This window comes from Drosophila pseudoobscura, chromosome 3 (assembly GCF_009870125.1).
Source record: "Drosophila pseudoobscura strain MV-25-SWS-2005 chromosome 3, UCI_Dpse_MV25, whole genome shotgun sequence".
Lineage (NCBI taxonomy): Eukaryota > Metazoa > Arthropoda > Insecta > Diptera > Drosophilidae > Drosophila > Drosophila pseudoobscura.
In genome coordinates, this window is record NC_046680.1 from 10256260 (window position 1) to 10275899 (window position 19640).

A 19640-nucleotide genomic window follows, 5' to 3' on the forward strand; every position below is an offset into this window, starting at 1 on the left:
ACATATCTCCACCGAAATGACTACCAATAAACTATTTAATCTATTTTAATCTCGGACTATACATTTATATGCACTTGAATCCCTTACATATTATAATTAGCCTAATTCTACACATAATTTACGTTTTCCTTGGCCACTGTGGAAATAGGGGACATTTCAAAGTGCCATTCAATGTATTTATCGAGCAAGTGCATCAGTCGGAATAGTCCATTTCGGACATTCGATATTGTATCTCAACAATTGTTATTATGTTTAGATATTTAATTCTAAAAAAAATGTAGTAATTTGTTTTTTAAATATGAAAATTATGGTATTCATTAAATAATATTTTGTCTGTATTTCATTAACTAAAAAATAGCCAACTATAGATATTCTCTTGTTACAGTTTTGCCAATTTGTCATTCAATAATTAATATCAAAATCCACTTCTCGTTCAGGAATGCCGTTTTCATGATTATCTTTATAAAGAAATTAATCTTTAAAATTATTTTACAGTTTTTTTATTATTGAAAAAGAATTATTAATTTACTAAGAATTAATGGAATTTCTGTTGATTATTTATATTTACAGAGTTTCCATTGAGTTTTCGTTTAAGTTTGTGCCATTTTTGAATTTCTGTTTTGGAAGTCCGCCATATTTGTTTTTACAAAAACTAATATTGAATTGAACTTATAAATCTGTAGTAGATACAGACAGCTACAAGTTCAGTAATTAAGTCATATAGATGTGTAGATATATGAAGAAATTAATATGGTTTGAATGTAGTTATTCTTTGCCTTTCAGGCCTCTACAAATTTTAAAGAATATTCGTATACATTTTCAATGCATTTTAAACGAGCTTTGCAGAGAGGTCTCTCGAGTAGTCTATAGAAATAAATTCCGATTTATTTTGTTCGGAATGTAGTCGGTGGACAGGAAGTCAATGACACTCTCGATTTCGGCCTTCTGCTGAATCTGCTGCAGCGAACGCAGCTCCTGTCGCACTCCAGGGCCAATGTAGTCGCGGGCGAGTATGTCATCGATTTTCTTGTTATCCCCACTGCTAAGGGCAACCGCACCGCTGGAGAGGGCCGGTATCTCGGAGGGGTGGAGGCCAATCCACCGTAGTGTAGGCGTGGCGAGGTCTCCCGATGTGAAGCTCATGGACTGCGACCCGAGGCGATAGACGAGCATTATCTCAATGCCGAACGGATCGGCGTCGACGAGTATGTAGGCCGGCAAGTGGCACTCTGTGGATAGCCGGTGCAGGATGCGCCGCGTGCTGCAGTCCGGGTAGCCCTTGCCGGTCACCAGGATGCAGCGGCGACCGAAGGTGCCGAACAGATCGCGTGCCAGCAGGCTCTCGAAGACAGACTCCTTTTCGACGACCAGCACAAAGTCCGCCTGGGTGACAATGCGTTCCACCTTCTCGGTGTCCGTGGGCAATATGATAGCACCGCTATATACGTTGCAGTCCAAGACATCTCCGTTGGTCATGAGCATCCGTATGTCGCCTGCAAGAGATCAAGAAAAGATCAGCATGAGCAGAGCGGATCGCCTAGCTACCACGACTCACCTGCCATTAGACCCTTGGAGGCGGAGAGCACTCCCAAGCGAGTAGGCGACGTGTTCAGAATATGACAGACGTCCAGTCTGGCTGCGGCAATGTGCCGTTGCGTCCGTATCAGCTGGGGATCGCTGTAGTAGAGCCCCCGAACGGTGTAGCTGCCGCCGTTCACCTGCAGCCGGTGAATCTTGGCCAGCATGTACACCACCAGACAGAAGCGATGGCGACTGCGTCGATTGTTATACGACACTCGGCGATATCCGTTTCCGTTCCCAGAATCTCTCGATACCGGACCCATTCGGGGTACCATGAACGTGGCATCACCGTGGAGCACCAAGCTGGCCAAAAGTCGCACCACAATCCCCTCAACATCGCCGCTCATTTCCTGCTCTCAATGAACTTATCCTTAATGGTGGATCTTTAATCTTAGATATTATCTTAACGTGAATTGTGAGGTGAACTTTGACTTGTTACCTCGCTCAAACATGAATTAAAATCTAAGGAACTTACACAAAATTGGTTCAAAGATGGCACTCAATTACTTTCCTTATTTACATTTAACTATTGTTTAATCTTAATATTAATAACTTTTTTCGATGGTTTACACTTGTATTCATGTGTTAACTTTGATACACTTGGCTCAAAACTAGTTTTCCTTGTTCTTTGCAGACTTTTCGTCTCTTCTTTTTGGAAATGGTACTTGTTTTTTTTTTTTGGATAAATAGATGGATTTACAATCGAAACAGCTGTGTCCTTTTTCCTGGCCACGCCCCCGTATCTGAATACGGAGAATTTAAGGGTCAATCAATTATTTATCCCATCAATTCGGGTTTTTTTCAATAGTCGGAACAATGGTTGTGGGATAAGCAGGATGGGGTCGGGTCGGGTCGTCACACGCCCACCCTATATACATTGGTACATACATATGTATATATATATCTGACGTACATACGTAAGCGAGTATATAGAAACGTCAGTAGATATAGTAGATATGTGCATATGTAAACTTACATTTCCCCAATGGGTTTCGTTTTGGGAACACTTATGGTTCGTAAGCGTTTATCGCGTAAATCATTGCGTGGAAACGTTCGAGTGGGTTATAAATAATTTAAGTACGGGAGCTTGGGGTCTAAAAATACAAGCACCGAAAATTCCCTTTCTGCCAAACAACTGTTTTTTAAAAATTAACGCAAAACACTCGCACCGCTCACACGCACGCACACGTACACGTACACAGAGATGGACACGGAGGGAGACACTTGTACATAAATTAATGTGAATTTCTTTCTTTATTCGGTCTTTCTTTTTTTCGTATGTGCAGAAAATTGTACTCGTTGTTACAGAGCACACACACACACACACACTAACGAACATACAGCAGCGCTTTTATAGCTGGGCGGAAGCGGGGGCGGTGTTGCTGGCGGACAAGGCGGGGGCTGGTACTGCCAACGAATGGGAAAGAAAAACTAACGAAACGGAATGGCAGCCCCTTAAAGTATTGATTTGCTGGCGCTGGCTGCCCCGACTCGCCATCCCATCCGTCCGACTGCGCGGAGTAGAGCGGCGCGGCGCTGAGCGGTGAGGCGCTCTCTTCTTATACTTACCAATAAAATGAAATTTCCGATCGGACCGAGGCGAAGAAGTGTTTAGGCGTTTGCTGCTGCTGCTCTCTTTTGGTGTTTCGGGGAGTCAGGCACAGTGCTTTATCAGCACAGACTCTTTCCATCGATGTAACACATTATTATTATTTAATTTTTCTCCTTTCTTTTCCTTTCCGATTTTCACGCACAAAGTGGTTTCGGTGGAAAGGCCGACTTTTACCGAACAGAGTCGAAAGAGACGACAACGGACACACACAACGAAATGCAAATGCAATACATATCTTTCTCACTCGCTCACACACTCACTCGCTCGCTCGCAGCAGCAGTAGCGCTAGCTCTGGTTTTCAATCAGATTTTTCTCTTTCTATTTATTGCCTTTTGTTATTACGATATCACCGAGACGGTCTCCGAATTTTCACAAAATTACAGCGATTGACACCACTCTTGTTGGCCACGAATTTCCTTCTGCTCTGCCCTTCGTAGGCTATGTATGTACATATCCAAGATGATGTGATGGGTAACTTGATATTGGGAATTGGGTGACAGTTTTTTTGTCAACTGCGTTAGGGGACAAAAGTGCTATTCGTCGATTGTCCGACACACACACAATGCTGTTAAATATTACTATTTTTTTATAAGCACATTCACTTTGCCAGCAACAAATTATAGGTGTCAAACCATCGATGGCACTATCGAGAGTATCGATGTTTTGGTGCTAGTTGATACTATCGATGGTTTTGCTACTTTTCATGATACTATTGAGCTCTAATCGGTCGCATCCCCATCTCTACTTTGGTTTTGAAAAGTGCAAAAGTGGAAATTGTTCAATTTTGATATTCTGTTGAGTAATGCTGGCTAACTAAAACCCTCAGCCCTGCCCACATAATTTTATCCTATAGATGAATAAATTTCCTACAAGATTAACTACTTTTAAGTACTCGCATGTATTGTATTTTGACTAAAACACGGTTTAAAAATTAATGTTGCCCGCAATATTGTGCATGGAATTGGGATCAATGTTGCCTACCGGTTCAAAGAGAACCTTACCCGATTCAAGTTCTGCCATCGATACTATCGACTAAATAGAAGTAGTGCGCGACAAAGATAAATTTTTGGAAAGTGAAGGATTGACAAGGATATGAATGCAAATTAAAAATATTAATGACTAATAAATAACCCTCAACTCAATTTCGATGTCAAAATATATGGAACAGAATACCGTAAATGATGCAACCACCAATTAGGGATGGGATGTATTGATACAATACATCGATATATGCCGCGATGTGCTGATAATATATTTGTCGGTCATATTTTTGGGCGATTAGAGCAACTTATTCGTAGCTTATTTTGACCTTTTGCAATGACCAGACGTATTTTTGCTTTGCCCTCCGTTTTACTTAAACAGCCGGTGTTTTTTCCAAATTATCCCTCCTTAAACTACCGAATCAACCTGCCATCATAAAATTTATCCTTCACCGCCAGTTAAGTTCCTCCTATCACCCAGGGATGGCAGCTCTTCGATTTACTTCGCGCCCATTTTTCATTTCGAATTTAAGAACAATAACGAATTTAGGTTTATATTAAATGCAAGTGGAACTAAGATCACATTTCGTCGACATACTTATAGAACATTTTCCTGTTTAATGGATGACCAGCCTGGTGTTCTTTGAGTTCGGAATATATTTCTTCTTGTACTTTTCGAACATCTTTTCCAGATCCTCCATGACCTGGCCATGCACCTTGTCCACATAGGCGGCATCAGGCTGATCACTTTTCACCACATTGATGGGGGCGCCCACTGCGTAAATTCAATAGATTAGTTCAAGCATTCCCCTACAATGGAATCCCACATGATACTCACCAACTTGTACGATGCGACGTCTATTTGGCAGAAAGCCAAAGGAATAGTTGAAGATGCCACGACCCACTGGAATCAGAGGCGATATACCCGTAAGCTGTTTCACAGCAGTCTGCACTCGACGAACCAGGGAATTCGGGGGATTGGGCACCTGATCGAATATATCCACCTCCCCAAAGGAAAACGTCGGAACGATCGGTGATCTGCATTAAAATGGAGGTAGCATAGTTCCATATTTAAGCATGCACTTCCTACATTTACTCACCCCGTTCGTATGGCCATTTTGACGAATCCCTTGCGGTTCTTTAGGGTCACAATGTATTGCCCTGGATGCGAGTCCATGGCCTCTTGGGCGCCACCCACAAGTATGGCCACCGCATTGGATGTGAAGCCATCGCGATTGTCCGCATGCTTCGGATCATTTGATTTGGTTAACAAATAGTTAAGGGAGGCTTTCGACACCGACACCAGGCCCCAAGAGCGCAGCACCTCACGTCCAATAGGTATCAGGAAGTTCTGATCCAGAGTGCCCACCTTGGGTCGGATCTTAGGGAACAGTTCGAGCCACCGTGAGATATCCAGGCCCATGTTGATGCCGATTCCATTTCTATTTTGATCAGTACATATGTATTGTATGTATGCATATTGCGTTTCGTCACTGGAGTGGTTCGATAAGATTGGCTATCTGTCGACATTCTTACCCGAGTATGCCGTGCGGAAAGCTAGCCAAGATATAGTTTTTGTTTGGTGGCAGCTCGGCTGTTTTCACCAGTTCCACGGGAAAGTAGTTGCGATAGTGCCGATACAGGCGATTAGAGCGGTTCAACAGCCAGCTAAGGAAGATTTTCAATGGGATTATTGTATCTTAAACGGCTGTTGTGGACGATCGACACTTACCCATTTCCATCTATTACAGAATTGTTTCGCTTATGATCGTAGAGTATGTAGACCAAGTAGACGAGTATCAAGCTACGCAGAATGAGACCACCATAGATCTGAATGGAGTGATTTCATATAATTATCTAAACAATGATAGCTATGACAACGAAAAAAACATCCATTGACTTACCAGCGAAGCCACGATAATCGGAATTGCAGTTATTGACAGAATGAAGCACGTGAACGTGATCAAAAGCGTGACTAGGGTCTGCAGACGCCGGCGCGGCGGGACTTTGAGAGGAGCCCATTCAATTTTCATATTTTCCGCTACGGATCGGACCGACCACAATCAACCTTTTCAACGGCACTCCAGCGACTGAATGAGAGTTCAGTGGCGACAAACGATTTCAATTGGACACTCGAACTTATCCTTATCAGGGGGCGGTCGAGTTCGGGGCCCCCAGCTGTTAACAAGTTAATAATAGATTAAAAACTTGTTAGCACTTTCTCGGGTACTCGTATAGGTCTGTACGTCTTTCTAAATCCCATGAACTAAGCTAACATTTTTGCTATCATTGGTGTATCCAATCCTTTAAAGAACCCCCTCCCTACCATTTTGTATACCAATCAATGCATACGATCTATTAACGTGAAAGGCGTCGTTTCGAAGTGGCTGCAATAATCATCGTCTGGCAAATTATATGCTTGGGGTTCAAAGTGGCCCCCCGATAAGAGTACGGGGCGATTGCGATTTCGATATGGGTTGGGTTCAGGCATATCTTTATCATTCTCCCCCTCTCGACTTTTAGATAAATATTCATCTCACCCCACGTCTTCTGCATTCTGTCATATGTATGTTACGAGTTTTGGATATACACATGTAACATACATATATACTCGTACTCACACTTTAGTTTAAAGTAGTGCTGTAATTACAACCTGTTTTCCAGTTTGCAATTTCACGGGGGCGCCACATAAAAGAAAATTGACTGAGAACTTGGCACGTGGAAAAGTTTGTATAATTCAATCACGGTCATTCATGTTCCACATTAATTATGCCAACGATTCACTCATTTATTGACCCCGTGCCAAGAATGTTCTCGCATTCGACGAGCAAACAGAACCGAAAACGCTGGCGCACAACTGGCAAATGCTGAATGTAGTGCACGATATGCGAGTCATTTATATACTATATACTATACTAGTATACTATACAGAATGTGCGCTATAGGCTACAAAACACATGTAGGTATGCCAGAGCCATGGCAATATCCAGCCGAGATATAGCTAACATAATAATTGGTGACTTTCGATAGGTATAGTTATAGTTAGTTCAAGAATAAGTAAATATATATAGGTAGGTACATACATATGTACATATTTATACTCGTAATAAATGCTTTTAAAGTAGATTGAAGATCACATTATTTCAAAGGAAAAATATCTATTAATGTTTCCAGTTTAATGTATAACCAGCTTGGTGTTCTTTGAATGCGGTATATATTGCTCCTTGTACTGATCGAATATCTTTTCCAGAGCCTCCATGACCTGGCCATGCACCTTGTCCACATAGGCGGCATCCGGTTGGTCACTCTTTACCACATCGATGGGGGCGCCGACTGGAGGATTCAGATCATGGTTTGGGCCTTAAAGATCTTATTCTTGTATACATTTTAGAGATACTCACCGACTTGAACGATGCGACGGCGTTGGGGAAGGAAGCCGAAGGTATAATTGAAGAAACCGCGACCGACTGGAATCAGCGGGGCAACGCCCGTCAGTTTCTTCACCACAGACTGTACGCGACGGAGTAGGGAGTCCGGCGGATTAGCCACCTGATCGAATATGTCCACCTCCCCAAAGGAAAATGAGGGCACAATCGATGAACTGCATCAGGAACAAGGTTACTGTCGTTTTTAAACAATGTGCTACTTCCTTTATTCACTCACCCTGTTCTTATGGCCATTTTGACGAATCCCTTGCGGCTCTTCAGGGTCAGTATATATTGGCCAGGATGCGAGTCCATGGCCTCTTGAGCGCCACCCACAAGTATGGCCACCGCATTGGATGTGAAGCCATCGCGATTGTCCGCATGCTTTGGGTCATTCGACTTAGTTAACATATGGATCAGGGCCTCTTTCGACACCGACACGAGCCCCCAGGCGCGCAGCACCTCCCGCATAAATGGCACAAGGAAGTGCTGATCTAAAGTGCCAACCTTGGGCCGAATCTGGGGGAACAGTTCCAGCCACTTGGAGATTTCCACTCCCATGTTGATCCCGATTCCAGTTCTATTGCGGGAAATCAGTAGCGAATCGAATTTAGAATATTTATAGATAAGATTGTCCCTGTCAGGCGCTCTTACCCCAGTATGCCGTGAGGAAAGCTGGCTAAAATATAATTTCTGTTTGCGGGGAGCTCTGCGGTCTTCACTAGTTCCACGGGAAAGTAGTTGCGATAGCTCCGATACAGGGTATTGGTTCGGTTTAGCATCCATCTATGGTATTAGTATTAGGAATATGTACTGTTTATCCATTCGGATTATGGACTTGCCCATTGCTGTCAATGATGGAGTGGGTTCTCTTGTGGTCCAAATACATATAGACCAAGTAGATCAGTATCAAGCTGCGCAGAATGAGTCCACCATAGATCTAGAGGATAGATACTACATATATACAATTCTGACCCAAAGAGAGCTACATATGTATATGAAGGATTATCTCACCAGTGAACCGGCAACAAACAAGTAAGAAGAAAACAACAGCACGAAGAACGCCATGGTGAAGAGTGCCGTGATCATGGTCTGCAAACGCCGGGCCGGCGGTACTTTGAGAGGAGCCCATTCGATTTTCATGATTCCCGTTGTCCTATAAAACCACTCTGCGGTTGGTCTTCCTACTTGTCTTACGTCTGACAAGCTACTGAACGATTGCCGAGCAAGCGTCAAACAATTTCCGAAGTATAACACTTATGATTATCGGTATTCGAGTTGATGGTGGCAACGACTATCCGTAATAGTTGCTAACAACCACATCCACCAACTGGTCAACAGTTCTTTGTTTGTTGGCAAAAATTCCGATTATGACGATAATAGGTTGGCTTTTAATCAGCGTTTAGGAAATCATATTTTATGGGTCAAAGTCGAGTATGGTACCATGCCAAAACTGCTACCGAAATTCCCATAGTCTTCTCTATCATAGCCCCTTCTCGACCTTTAGAACAGCGAGTGCATATGATTCAAAGGTATTGGGTCGCAACAGGCACTTGGGATTGTTGAAATCAAATTATGTGGCGTCGATAGAGATTAGTGAATCATTTTCTGGATAGATTTTGATGGGAACTTCTTTAATATACATAGCTTAGATGCAACAAGTGGATTAGGGAACGTAATTTGATATACTTTTATAACTAAAATATATTAATAAAGAGCGAAACAGCAGTGAATGTATGTAAAACATTTTGGCATTCCTATTTGCCAATTCAAATATCCAATGCCTGCAGATACATTTTCAGGGTGTTTTATGATTGGAGGTAGGTATTTTAAATTTAGGCGCCACTCCTGCGTTCACTGAGCTGCATTTCTTGAGGAATCGATATAATAAAAATGTAGTTCGAAAAATCATTTATCGAATTCTTCGATTTAGTTCAGTTCGAAATAACAGTTATTTTCCGTCCAAAAGAACTGTAATTTTATAAATAAAACATAAAAGAGGTTCCTACTCTGAAATCCCACTGTTCTATAATCAAAGTCTGATATACTGGTAGAAAGGCCATAGAAACACTGCCGGAACGACAAAATAACATAGCATGAAATAGTAAAAGGTAATGTATGCAATCAAGAGCAGAGATTCCTGGCACATTCCATCTATCTGATTCTCCACTGATTTGGGGGTGCGGGTGTACATATTCCGTTGCTCTATGGCGTCGATCAGTTGCCCAATCCCCAGTCATCAAAGAGAAACGTTCGAATTTTGCATTTCATTTTAAATGCATGGGACAGACATCGAAGCAGCACAAAACAAAACAGAATAAAATGTATTCCATTCTGCTATCCACGGCCTTTATCATTCGTTTTCGCTGCTCCCGCTGCTTCACTGCCGTCTCACTCTCGCGACTTCACTCTAGCTGGATAATCCGTGTACGGCGGTTGAGATTTCGCCAATAATTAATTCCTTTATCAATTATAGATTGGGCAGAGTAATCCAGCATTAACTGAAGGGCCGCACGGCAATGGATTGATGTACCAAAGTGCATAATAAAAAGTGCAATAACCGCTGCGTGAACTGCTCGGAAAGAAAGCCTATTAAGCAGCTCGAAGAAACAAATAGTATATTTTGCATACACATACGTATACATCGTACAAAAAGAACTGAAGAAATCGAACAGGAATAACAAAATGATGATTTTCTATGTCAAATACGCGTTTCTCTTTTGGCTGACGATTGGCAGCAACCGAGGAGAACTGCTGCTGATGAGCCAGATCTCAGAGGACAAGACGCTCCTCACGGTGTCCGCCTGCACCCAGCGCTGTCTGGAAGAAACAAAGGTGAGCTTCCCCAGGGGATTACTGACACGCTAATCTATTCAATGACCTGGATTTCTTTTTGCAGAACTTTCTTGAGTGCTTCAAGATCTGCAGGGAGAACGAGGCCAGCGACTATGCTCCCCCAACGGTGCGCAGAATCCAGGAGAACTACCAGTTGAAGATGGTATGTCGCACAGAGTCGATGCTGGCCTTCCGCATAGATTGGGTGCAGCACAGCAGGTTGCAGCTGGGCCAGACACCGAACGCCACGTACATCATCAAAGTGAATGCTGTCAGTGAGGACATTGTGGAGTCGAAGCTCTTTCTAGTGAGTGGAAGACGTACTGGCGTTCTGTGCTCAACGAATCGTTTCCCTTGCAGTCAGATGACAACTTCCTGGTCCTGCACTCGCTGGAAGCCTACACTGAGCACAATATTACCGCTCTGGCTGTGCACAGCGATGGCAGCTACTCCGTGATAGCCAACGAGGAAACATTTGGCACGCTGAGGCGTGGCTATCAGCCCAGCAAGATGGGTGCCGTGAAGCTGCTTGGATTTGTCCAGCCCCCCCAGGAAGATGGGCAACATATTGCCGCCGAGATAGAGTGGCAGCCCTCTGCAGGTGGGTGCTTTTTATTGTCTCATCCGCCGCGTCACAATTGTTTGCTTCTCCAGACCGCAACTGTTTCTTCGATCTGGTGTATTATTCAACCGAAAGCGTGACAATGGATCAGCCTATGCAATTGGAGTTTCGCGATGTAAGTAGCAGGAATGTAGGCGAACCATATGCCTATAGCCCCATAATCACCAAAACCTGCCATCCACAGCCGCGTCGACTGTACAGACACACCATCGACAGCCTGAAGTTCGGGGAGCAGTACATGGTGGGCGTGCGGACGGTGAACTACTTAAACATGCTGGAGAGCGACCTGAAGTGGTTGGTAGTGCAGGCTCCAAATTGTCTGGACTGGCATCACTTTAACTACACGCTCTGCGGTGAGCATACCAATCCCCAGAAGTATATCCCACTTATCCTCTCCTCCGACAGCACCGACCAAACCGTCAAATCTATCCGTGACACAGGAGCAGTATTTAGAGAACACACTGGCACTGAATGTCAGCTGGCAGCGGCCCACCCACCTGCCCGATTACTACACACTTCACATCCTCGACCTGCACCTGGAAAGCCAAGAGGCGAACTTCACTTTGGACGGGAATGCGAGCTACTGCTTCATTCCCATGATTAAGGTGCTGGGATCCAGCTTTGAGGTGCACTTGGTGGCCCATACGGCGGGCGGCAGGAATGCCTCTGGAGTGTTGCTGGACAAGGCGCCTCGCGACGAGTGGCTGAAGGGTGAGGAGTATTCAGGTCAAGCCGCAATCGTATAACTTATGGGATAACTTCACTTTGATAGAGGGAAATCTGATCAAGCTCTTGGTATTTGTCATTGTCCCCGTCTTCTGCATCATCATTCTGTGCTCACTGACGTTCTGCAAGCGCAGTCGTCAGGACGTCCAGGCCGTGGACATGGAGTCCAAGGAGAAGGCCAATCAGAACAACTTCCATCTCTCACTGATAGACAGTAGCGGACTGTTGGTCACTCTCTCGGCCAACGAGAGCTTTGACTTTGTTGATGAGCTGGAGGTGGAGCCGCAAACCGTGCTCCTGCTGGATGTGCTGGGCGAGGGTGCCTTTGGCCTGGTGCGACGCGGCGTGTACAAGAAGCGACAGGTGGCCGTCAAGCTGCTGAAAGGTGAGAAAGGGTGCTCAGCTCCTTTCCAGCCGAGAAATGATGTGCCTATCTTCCTGACAGATGAGCCCAACGAGGAGGATGTGTATGCGTTCAAGTGTGAGATCCAGATGCTTAAGGCGGTGGGCAAGCATCCCAACATCGTGGGCATCGTGGGCTACTCGACGAGGTACAGCAATCGCATGATGCTGCTCATCGAGTACTGCAGCCTCGGCAGCCTACAAAACTTTCTGCGGTGAGTGGAATGGCATTGAAAGCTCTGGCCAAGTCTAATTTGCATTAACCCAGCGAGGAGTGGAAGTTTCGACAGGAGCGCAGTGCGATCCACTTGAAGCAGAAGCACGAGCAGGAATTCGAGAAGCGGAGAGTGCAACGTCCGAAGCGTAGTCCTTCTCTTGATCTGGATCGGAACATACGCATCGAGGAGATCAACTGTTCCATGCTGTCCACCGTGGAGGAGGAGTCCGACGCAGATCAGACGCGCACCAGCAACCGCGTGGAGACCTACTCTCTCGCAAGATTCACCAATGCAGCAGACAACAAGTCCTACGGACTCGATGACATTGAAAACATTGGAAGTAGCATGGCCCTGCCACCATTTTCGAAAAAGTCAAAGATCCAGCAAGTCGATCCAGAGAAAGGGGAAGGGACAGCGACTAAGCGAACCTTCGAGAACAAGGAATACTTTGATTCGCGAGCAGACCCTAAGCTAAGTCCCCAACGAGCGCCACTCAAGTACGCGGATTTGTTGGACATCGCCCAGCAGGTCGCCGTCGGCATGGTGAGTGATTGAAACAGCTGTCTATTGGTGATCAAGTGGCGGTCAAAATATCCTATCTCTTGAATTTCAGGAGTTCCTGGCGCAGAACAAAGTGGTGCACCGCGACCTGGCAGCACGCAATGTCTTGATCTCCCTGGACCGTAGCATTAAGATAGCCGACTTTGGGTGAGTGTCCTTGAGGCGTAGTGTTCCCTTTTCAAGCCCTCTCTCTTGCAGGCTCAGTCGCGATGTTTACCACGAGAACGTATATCGCAAGAGCGGAGTCAGCGGAAAGTTGCCCATCAAGTGGCTGGCCCTGGAGTCACTCACCCATCAGGTGTACACCAGTCAGAGCGATGTGTAAGCAGCCTTTTACAGCAGATCGTTTACTTTTTCGCTGATTCCTTACTTCTTTCAGTTGGTCCTTTGGTGTGTTGCTCTATGAGATTATGACCCTCGGCGGAATGCCCTATCCATCTGTATCGCCAGGCGACCTGCTCCAGATGCTGCGCCAGGGCCACCGCATGAAGCGGCCGGAGGGCTGCACACACGAAATGTATGTTTGACTAAACTCCATTGAATCTCCACTGCCAACTGGCTTTCGCCCACTGCTCTAGGTTCGGTCTGATGAAGAGCTGCTGGAGCTCGATACCCTCCCACAGACCCACATTCACCGGTCTCAAAGAGCGTCTGGGCGCGATGATTCTGGCCACCAACGAAATGCCGCTTCGCCTGCAGAAGCAAGCAGAAGCCAAGTCCAAGTCAAAGGCAGAAACACAGCCCGAGCCAGAGGCATGTGGCATCCTGCACAGTAGCAAAGGGGTGCCGGAGCAGGAGCTGCCCAAGGATGAAGAGACTTACTTGGAGCCTTTGAACTAGTGGGATAACATCAGACGAAATGGAGTTCATTAAGCACGCAAATTAATGCGTTTAATGTGCAATATGATATGATATGAATCAAATTCAGACAACGCTGAGAAGCAGCTACGAGTAGATTACCTCTTATTTGAAATAAACATTGAAATCAGATTCAAGAGAACCTGAGGCTCCAACCATTGCTGTGCCATATCTGTCATCAGCTTTGCGGGCAAGTGCTCCTCGAAGCTAAATCAATTCTAATCATTTCCAAACATTTGATTCGATTCTTCAATGGTGTGTAGATCTAATTGTTTGGGCACCTTTGGAGATTGATCGTTAAGCTCTTGACAGCTATCAAAATTTGAAAAAAATCAGTACAAAAACCCCTTCAGACCTCTGCTTAATCCTAATATCAAGATCCTTCACGATGTGCAACTTCTGCAGCCAGCAAGAGAGCCCCTGTCCGCAGATTCCCTACGCTTGTCCGAACTGTCCGGTACGGGACATCACCAGGAGTTGTTCGCTGCAGCGGAGGACCATCAACCGAGAGCATCCACTGCCGGACAAGAACAGGCCATACCCGAACCAGTGCGACACGATGCCCGAGAAATGGCTGGAGCTGAACCGCAGGCTGATCGCCACGATGGCCGAGAAGATGCATCGCTCAACGCAGACCATCCACTACATGCTGCTGCGCCTGCTTCACGCCAACTACGCCGGTGTCTTGCAGATCGTGCGCAGGCGACGGGCGTACAAGGTTCCGATAAGTGGCTACCCGGACGCCCTTTTTTCCAACTTCTCTCTGTTCAACGATCTGGGATATATATCCATTCCAATGGCTCCGGAGGCTGTCGGGAAGCTGATGCGGATGATGCAGGACTATGTGTCCCAAATGCAGCTGCTGAACCGCCAGTATAAGTGGTTCAGAAACGGCCAGGACAAGGGCGACCTGGTGGGCCTGCTGGGGAAGCAGGACGAGCTGCTGAAGCTGCTTCGTGCCCTGTTTAGAGACAGCGACTCGACGTTCATAAAGGATATGCTCACGACGCTGCTCTATCTGGATCTGTTCGTTGTTTTCGGCAAGTGGACGGTGGATAGAAAGCGATCCAACATGATAAGGGGTATCTCAGACCTGTACGCGGGCGTAGCGGGCTCAAAAGCCCAGATCCCGACTCGTTCTCCATTGAAAGTTTCTGCAGATAAGACGGCAAATCCCCCAATTTGCTCGGTATATAAAAATGCAGATCCGGAGACCAGGACCATGGTAGCAACACCCAAGCAATCGCGAGACAATGAGCTCCTTAAGATCTTCAAGGAATATTTGGAAACCAGGAAGGCTCCGTCGGAAGACTTTATTCTGCCGTTCGGCAAAGCTCGTCTGACCCAAGTTCACGAAAGTCGCAGCAACAAGACCACCCACCGAAGAAGTGTAGAGTAATCATGAGAGGCGCCTGCTGGCGATGGCGGCTGCCCCAAACGTTTGCTACTTTTTGTGGTAGCTGCTGTTGCCATCGGCTGCCTCCTGTAGAAATGCAGTTCGTACAGTTTTGTGGTTGTCCCATCGGAATTTAGTTTAAATTTGAAATAAACTTGTGTAAAGGTGTACAAAGAGAATGCTATGGTCAAGCAAACAACTAGCTATCTAGTTCTATAGTTCTCCCCACTCATACGCCCCAACGAAATTCTCATAATTCATTTAATATCTATATAATCATCACACCAGAAAGAACCCACAAAGGACCTCCGACTCCAGCTAAACATCAGGATTGTAGAAAGAAAGACGTACGTATATGTACTTATAAACATGTAGAGTTAAGGTATAATATAAGTGTAGATCGTTGAATGGGAGAGGATCCATGGCTGCCAAAGGATTCCCATTCCTTCTTTGGACTGCGTGAGGCAACAGGTCTCGGGGCTAATTTCGCTTAAATCCCAGGCCGAGTATATTCCGTGCCTGTGTGGAGGAGAAAGAAGTTGAAGAGTGAGTGAGCGTCGGAGATCGCGGAGGTCGGCGGGTTCCTCACCGTTATGAAGGCCGAGTTGAAGGAACGTTGAAACGTGTGCGTCATGCCCTCGGTCTGGGAGAGGGCCATTTGCAGCTGAACGGCCTCGTCCATGCGGTTCTTGAGGAACTCCCACGTCTGGACGTTACCAGCGGAGGTGTCCTGCAACAGGTACAGTTCGGTCATCTTCATGATGGTCGCCAAGCCAATGCGCCGCGTGTACCAGCCAAACTGCAAGGATAATAACTCAATCAAAACTCTTGGGATCACGATTACTCGCGCTAACTCACGTCCACGGATCGATCGCCCGAGTAGTAGCAGATGTCGTCCACCAGGGTGAGCACCTGGGCCAGCGCCGTCGACGCGTGCTGCGGTTGTGCTATCAGTGACATCGCCTGCGGCCATTGAGCTTTGTACGGGGCAATCATCTCCATACGCTGACGCACCGCCTGCACCAGGAAGTCGAGCGGATTCTCGACCTCCTGCTGGCCCTTGCTCGTCTTCTCCTTCAAGCTCTGCACCAGCTGCGCGTTGCACCTGCCGTTGAAGTGGGAGACGAGGGCAAAACCACCTTCCGGGAACATGCCATGGACCACGCTGGGGTAGCCGCACTGCTCGGCACCGAGGACAATGGCCTGCCTTGTCCAGCCGTGCTGTGGCACATGCTCCAGGGCCGCATCGAGTATCTTGTCGCGTATGGCATCCACCTTGGCCTGCTTAGCGCTCTGCTCTGCAGACTCTTGCTGCTTGCCACCTGCTCCTCCTGCTCCCCCACTACCGGCCTCATTTTGTGTGGCTTTTGCTGCCGCCTCCTCCGCCGCATCCCGCTCCCTTTCCAGCTGTTCCTCGCGTGCCCGAAAGTCCTCCAAGCTGGTGCTGCCGGTGGTCTTGTCCGTGGCATCTTTGGCATAGCCGCGCGCCAGAGATGCAGCAGCCAGGGGCAGCTGTCTGTGCAGGGAGGCCAGGTGACAGGTCTGTGCATCTGAAAATAGAAGAAGCCACACACAGGCAGGCATGAGCCCCGAATTAAAGTCATGGACAGGACGGGCAGACACAGAGCCAGCCTCTGTGGCCAATTGATTAGCACACTCAGTAGCTCCATTTGCCATTTGCCATTTGCCGGCCAATTATCGCCCCGGAGATCCCCCAACACACCACACAGTTCGCTTGTTCGTTTCAGTTTCGGTTTCTAATCTGTTTACACATACAATTAGTTTACGCTATCATTTCGCTTTCGTTATGGACACAAATGTATAAAGTTAAGAGCCTAAACGGGTTCTGTGGCTGGGGCCGGGGTCGGGACTGGGCCCGCGTCTTGGAGGAGTTTGCGCTGGCGGGCGGTCTGCTCGATTACCTCGTTGGCGCGCACATAAATCGACAGGAGCCATTCCAGGCTGGTGATAGAGCTGGTTAGCACGTCGAGCTTCTCCTGGCGTCCGATGTCGGGCAGACTGCTGTCGCCTTCGCCGGCAATGCCGCTGTTGGTGATGTTTACGGCCAGCATTTGCAGCTGCTTCTTCATGAGAGCGTCGTCCGAGGCACTCTGGCCGTTCTCCACGCGCTCCTTGTACGCCTTGTAGTGGGCCATCGAGAAGTCCAGGGCCGTGCCCAGGGGCACCAGCAGACGCTTTTCGATCTCTGGCAGAATGTCCCAGAATCCGGTGACGTTGCGCCTGTCGCTCAAGGCAAAGTACCGCAAGATGTTGATGGCGTTGCAGATCCGATCGGAGTGCAGCAGCAAATCCGACTTAACGTCGTTGGGCAGCACGCAGACGCACAGCATCAGCATTTCCCTGAAATGCTTGCCGCGGAATTCGGATGGCATCGCGACGCCGCTCCTTATGTGGGCCATCAGGGCCTTGTCCACTAGGTCCTTGAACATGGCACTTAGGTAGCCCATCAGGCCGTCGTGCTGTAGCGTCTCCAGCAGGTTCTTAAGGATCAGGCACTTTCCCTGGTCATCGAACGCCAGTATGTAATGCCGGAGCACGTGCAGTCCCAGCTGACGCAATCCCACCTGCGGCGAGTAGCCGACAATCTTGCAGAGCTCATCGCAGAATCGCTTATGGACGTCCAGCTGCAGCGAGAAATGGGGCACCGATGCGCCGCCGCGATTGATCAGCACGTGCTCGAGGAGGCGCAGGCCGCAGTGCTGCAGCGGTGGCTCCGGCTGCCGAAGCAGCTCAACCACCAGATAGAGGCTCGACTCGAACAGGAAGAGCGGCGAATAAATCTTGGGTGTTGTTGGCGGCAACAAGTCGCGCACGAAAAGGGCGTGGTAGTACATGGCCAGGGCATGCAGGGGCATCATATCCTCGATGAGGAACACGTTCTGGCCAGTCATCTCGTAGACGCCTTTTGCGGCGTTCAGTTTGCGCTCCCAGCGGGCGCGCTTCTCCACCAGGGCAAGCAGATAGAAGGGGTCGCCGCCCATGGACTTGGTGACCTCCTGGGTGAGGTTCTTTACCACCTGATGGACGTAGGTGTGGGTCAGGTCGTCCTTCACGTAGCTCATCTCGAGAAGGGCCAGTGGCTTGCCCAGAAGCTGCACTAAGAAGCAGGTGAGAGCGTTGCGGCGTGACATAGTGGAGTGTCGGAAGATGTGGGGGTCGGGACGGGGGTCCCGCTGAAGAATGTCCACGAGCAGTGGAGCCTCGAACAGGCCGACGGTGATGTAGTGGGCCAGTAGATCCTCCACCTGCTTATCCTGCTCCACGAGCCGGCCCGCAGCCTCGTCGTAGCCCTCGCTCAGATATTCCGGCAGCGGCAAATCCTTCAGGCGCGTGAACACGCTCTGCAGACACCACATCACCGCCTGCGGCTTGTCCTGGCCCTGGCGCACAAGGATTACCTGCAAAGCGCGCAGGTATGCCGCGAAGACCGCGTGGCTTCTGCTCTCCTCGATCTTCTCCATTAGCTCCATCATCATCTCCTGCACCGGGGCGTGCTCGGCGAGCAGTTTCAGCAGCTCGTTGGCGCAATCGAAGAGCTCCGGCTCCCGGCTGTTCACCTCGTCCACCAGGTTGACCACGCAAATATCGTTGTATATGTCCATGGCGATGAGCGGCATGTGCTGTATGTTCCTGGACGCCTCGTTCGGGCTCTGGAAGAGCATTCTGACGCCGTCGTATGCCTTCTCTAGCAGAAGCTGCTTGATAAGCCTCAGCAGGTTAGCTGCCGCGGCATTTGCCTCGATAGCCGGCTCCATGTCCACGTTTAATTTTCACAAAGTTCACACAATTTTTTTTAGAGGAATACTGACAAATTTTACTACACAAATCTCTAAAAAACTATGACCCGGCGGCATTGGCATTCGACATTCGCCCCCTCACACTTCTCGATCGTAAACAGCTGTTCACCGCTTCTCTTTCGTAATGGCCGAGCACTGAACTGAATGGCGCGAAATGTGGCTTTGGGTAAGATAACAGGCGTGTGGCTAGGGACGGATTACTTACGAAGGGGCAGCAGGAGCTTCTGTAAACGAAATAGTTTCTGCAAACAGCGCACGTTTGCCATTTTAGCGCTTTGAAAATGTCAGATTGACTGGAAACAGTTTATTTGGTGGGGGGAGTGTTCTAAAGCACTACTATTTATACTGCATTAGTGTGACTACGGTTTTGCGGTATTTTACACGGTATGGCGTTAAGATGGTATATTTTACACGACGTCCGTACTTTTCCCATTTTATCGAAACGTATTTTTTCTATCGGTATATTTACGGTATATTTTGAAAATAGGGTTCGGACTTATCGATAAGCGCCGCAGTTCGCCGCAGTTCGCCGCATTTCGCCCCAATTCGCTTTAGCAACAATGAGTCCCATTCCATACACAAACATGTTGCTAACATACCCTGGGG

General features: G+C 47.6%; 8 protein-coding genes across 13 annotated transcripts in view; 2 read left to right on the forward strand and 6 right to left on the reverse strand.

Annotated features, from left to right (window-relative positions):
* LOC6898374 (MAP/microtubule affinity-regulating kinase 3-like) overlaps positions 1 to 3289 on the reverse strand; it is a 28805-nt gene extending 25516 nt beyond the window's left edge. For all 4 annotated transcript variants that reach the window (XM_015184127.2, XM_033378175.1, XM_015184137.2 and 1 more), the window contains exon 1: positions 3151 to 3289. The gene's annotated coding sequence lies outside the window, so the exon portion shown is untranslated. The remainder of the gene's footprint in view (positions 1 to 3150) is intronic.
* mei-W68 (meiotic W68) lies at positions 314 to 3237 on the reverse strand. The gene is made up of 3 exons (XM_002138394.3): positions 3151 to 3237; positions 1556 to 1931; positions 314 to 1493 (listed from the first exon to the last, which is right to left on the reverse strand). The coding sequence occupies exons 2-3, from the start codon at positions 1926 to 1928 to the stop codon at positions 865 to 867; spliced, it is 1002 nt and encodes a 333-aa protein (XP_002138430.1). The 5' UTR covers positions 1929 to 1931; positions 3151 to 3237; the 3' UTR covers positions 314 to 864.
* A 1384-nt stretch (positions 3290 to 4673) lies between the features above and the next one.
* On the reverse strand, positions 4674 to 7013 carry LOC6898378 (diacylglycerol O-acyltransferase 2-like). 2 transcript variants are annotated; one of them, XM_002138395.3, is made up of 7 exons: positions 6795 to 7013; positions 6078 to 6351; positions 5906 to 6003; positions 5710 to 5841; positions 5274 to 5615; positions 5012 to 5211; positions 4701 to 4948 (listed from the first exon to the last, which is right to left on the reverse strand). In XM_002138395.3, exons 2-7 carry the CDS (start codon positions 6204 to 6206, stop codon positions 4791 to 4793), a joined length of 1059 nt encoding a protein of 352 aa, XP_002138431.2. In that variant the 5' UTR covers positions 6207 to 6351; positions 6795 to 7013; the 3' UTR covers positions 4701 to 4790. The 2 variants fall into 2 exon arrangements, with proteins under 2 accessions (XP_033233561.1, XP_002138431.2); XM_033377670.1 differs by lacking the exon at positions 6795 to 7013 and having other exon boundaries at positions 4674 to 4948; positions 6078 to 6212.
* Positions 7014 to 7251: 238 nt separating this feature from the next.
* Positions 7252 to 8881, reverse strand: LOC4804130 (diacylglycerol O-acyltransferase 2-like). Its single transcript, XM_001360699.4, has 6 exons — positions 8613 to 8881; positions 8441 to 8538; positions 8253 to 8384; positions 7837 to 8178; positions 7575 to 7774; positions 7252 to 7506 (listed from the first exon to the last, which is right to left on the reverse strand). The coding sequence occupies exons 1-6, from the start codon at positions 8739 to 8741 to the stop codon at positions 7349 to 7351; spliced, it is 1059 nt and encodes a 352-aa protein (XP_001360736.3). The 5' UTR covers positions 8742 to 8881; the 3' UTR covers positions 7252 to 7348.
* A 642-nt stretch (positions 8882 to 9523) lies between these two features.
* Positions 9524 to 13975, forward strand: tor (tyrosine protein kinase receptor torso). Of its 2 annotated transcripts, none has more exons than XM_015184139.2 (14): positions 9524 to 9709; positions 10075 to 10433; positions 10498 to 10740; positions 10794 to 11034; positions 11088 to 11170; positions 11240 to 11408; positions 11461 to 11766; positions 11828 to 12166; positions 12227 to 12398; positions 12452 to 12944; positions 13015 to 13109; positions 13161 to 13283; positions 13333 to 13479; positions 13541 to 13975. In XM_015184139.2, exons 2-14 carry the CDS (start codon positions 10284 to 10286, stop codon positions 13800 to 13802), a joined length of 2823 nt encoding a protein of 940 aa, XP_015039625.2. In that variant the 5' UTR covers positions 9524 to 9709; positions 10075 to 10283; the 3' UTR covers positions 13803 to 13975. The 2 variants fall into 2 exon arrangements, with proteins under 2 accessions (XP_015039625.2, XP_001360737.2); XM_001360700.4 differs by having other exon boundaries at positions 13342 to 13479.
* Positions 13976 to 14001: 26 nt separating this feature from the next.
* LOC6898379 (uncharacterized) lies at positions 14002 to 15395 on the forward strand. Its single transcript, XM_002138396.3, has one exon. It carries the CDS (start codon positions 14209 to 14211, stop codon positions 15217 to 15219), a length of 1011 nt encoding a protein of 336 aa, XP_002138432.2. The 5' UTR covers positions 14002 to 14208; the 3' UTR covers positions 15220 to 15395.
* A 152-nt stretch (positions 15396 to 15547) lies between these two features.
* Coq9 (ubiquinone biosynthesis protein COQ9, mitochondrial) lies at positions 15548 to 19375 on the reverse strand. Its single transcript, XM_001360701.4, has 4 exons — positions 19240 to 19375; positions 16075 to 16766; positions 15806 to 16015; positions 15548 to 15735 (listed from the first exon to the last, which is right to left on the reverse strand). The coding sequence occupies exons 1-4, from the start codon at positions 19298 to 19300 to the stop codon at positions 15697 to 15699; spliced, it is 1002 nt and encodes a 333-aa protein (XP_001360738.4). The 5' UTR covers positions 19301 to 19375; the 3' UTR covers positions 15548 to 15696.
* Positions 16978 to 19118, reverse strand: LOC4804133 (glomulin). The gene has a single exon (XM_001360702.4). The coding sequence runs from the start codon at positions 18990 to 18992 to the stop codon at positions 17052 to 17054; it is 1941 nt and encodes a 646-aa protein (XP_001360739.3). The 5' UTR covers positions 18993 to 19118; the 3' UTR covers positions 16978 to 17051.
* Positions 19376 to 19640: the final 265 nt, after the last annotated feature.

Bases quoted from the DNA above. Each gene is read 5' to 3' on its own strand.
- mei-W68 (XM_002138394.3), bottom strand. From the start codon at position 1,928: ATGAGCGGCGATGTTGAGGGGATTGTGGTGCGACTTTTGGCCAGCTTG. The intron at 1,494-1,555 runs GTGAGTCGTGGT...GATCTCTTGCAG, and splicing joins CTCCAAGGGTCTAATGGCAG to GCGACATACGGATGCTCATG.
- LOC6898378 (XM_033377670.1), bottom strand. From the start codon at position 6,206: ATGAAAATTGAATGGGCTCCTCTCAAAGTCCCGCCGCGCCGGCGTCTG. The intron at 6,004-6,077 runs GTAAGTCAATGG...CACTCCATTCAG, and splicing joins CGATTATCGTGGCTTCGCTG to ATCTATGGTGGTCTCATTCT. The intron at 4,949-5,011 runs GTGAGTATCATG...GAATTTACGCAG, and splicing joins ACGTCGCATCGTACAAGTTG to TGGGCGCCCCCATCAATGTG.
- LOC4804130 (XM_001360699.4), bottom strand. From the start codon at position 8,741: ATGAAAATCGAATGGGCTCCTCTCAAAGTACCGCCGGCCCGGCGTTTG. The intron at 8,539-8,612 runs GTGAGATAATCC...TCTATCCTCTAG, and splicing joins TGTTTGTTGCCGGTTCACTG to ATCTATGGTGGACTCATTCT. The intron at 8,385-8,440 runs GCAAGTCCATAA...CTAATACCATAG, and splicing joins TCCATCATTGACAGCAATGG to ATGGATGCTAAACCGAACCA.
- tor (XM_015184139.2), top strand. From the start codon at position 10,284: ATGATGATTTTCTATGTCAAATACGCGTTTCTCTTTTGGCTGACGATT. The intron at 13,110-13,160 runs GTGAGTGTCCTT...TCTCTCTTGCAG, and splicing joins ATTAAGATAGCCGACTTTGG to GCTCAGTCGCGATGTTTACC. The intron at 13,284-13,332 runs GTAAGCAGCCTT...CTGATTCCTTAC, and splicing joins TACACCAGTCAGAGCGATGT to TTCTTTCAGTTGGTCCTTTG.
- LOC6898379 (XM_002138396.3), top strand. From the start codon at position 14,209: ATGTGCAACTTCTGCAGCCAGCAAGAGAGCCCCTGTCCGCAGATTCCC.
- LOC4804133 (XM_001360702.4), bottom strand. From the start codon at position 18,992: ATGGAGCCGGCTATCGAGGCAAATGCCGCGGCAGCTAACCTGCTGAGG.
- Coq9 (XM_001360701.4), bottom strand. From the start codon at position 19,300: ATGGCAAACGTGCGCTGTTTGCAGAAACTATTTCGTTTACAGAAGCTC. The intron at 16,767-19,239 runs GTAAGTAATCCG...TTCTATTTTCAG, and splicing joins GAAGCTCCTGCTGCCCCTTC to ATGCACAGACCTGTCACCTG. The intron at 16,016-16,074 runs GTGAGTTAGCGC...TTATCCTTGCAG, and splicing joins CGGGCGATCGATCCGTGGAC to TTTGGCTGGTACACGCGGCG.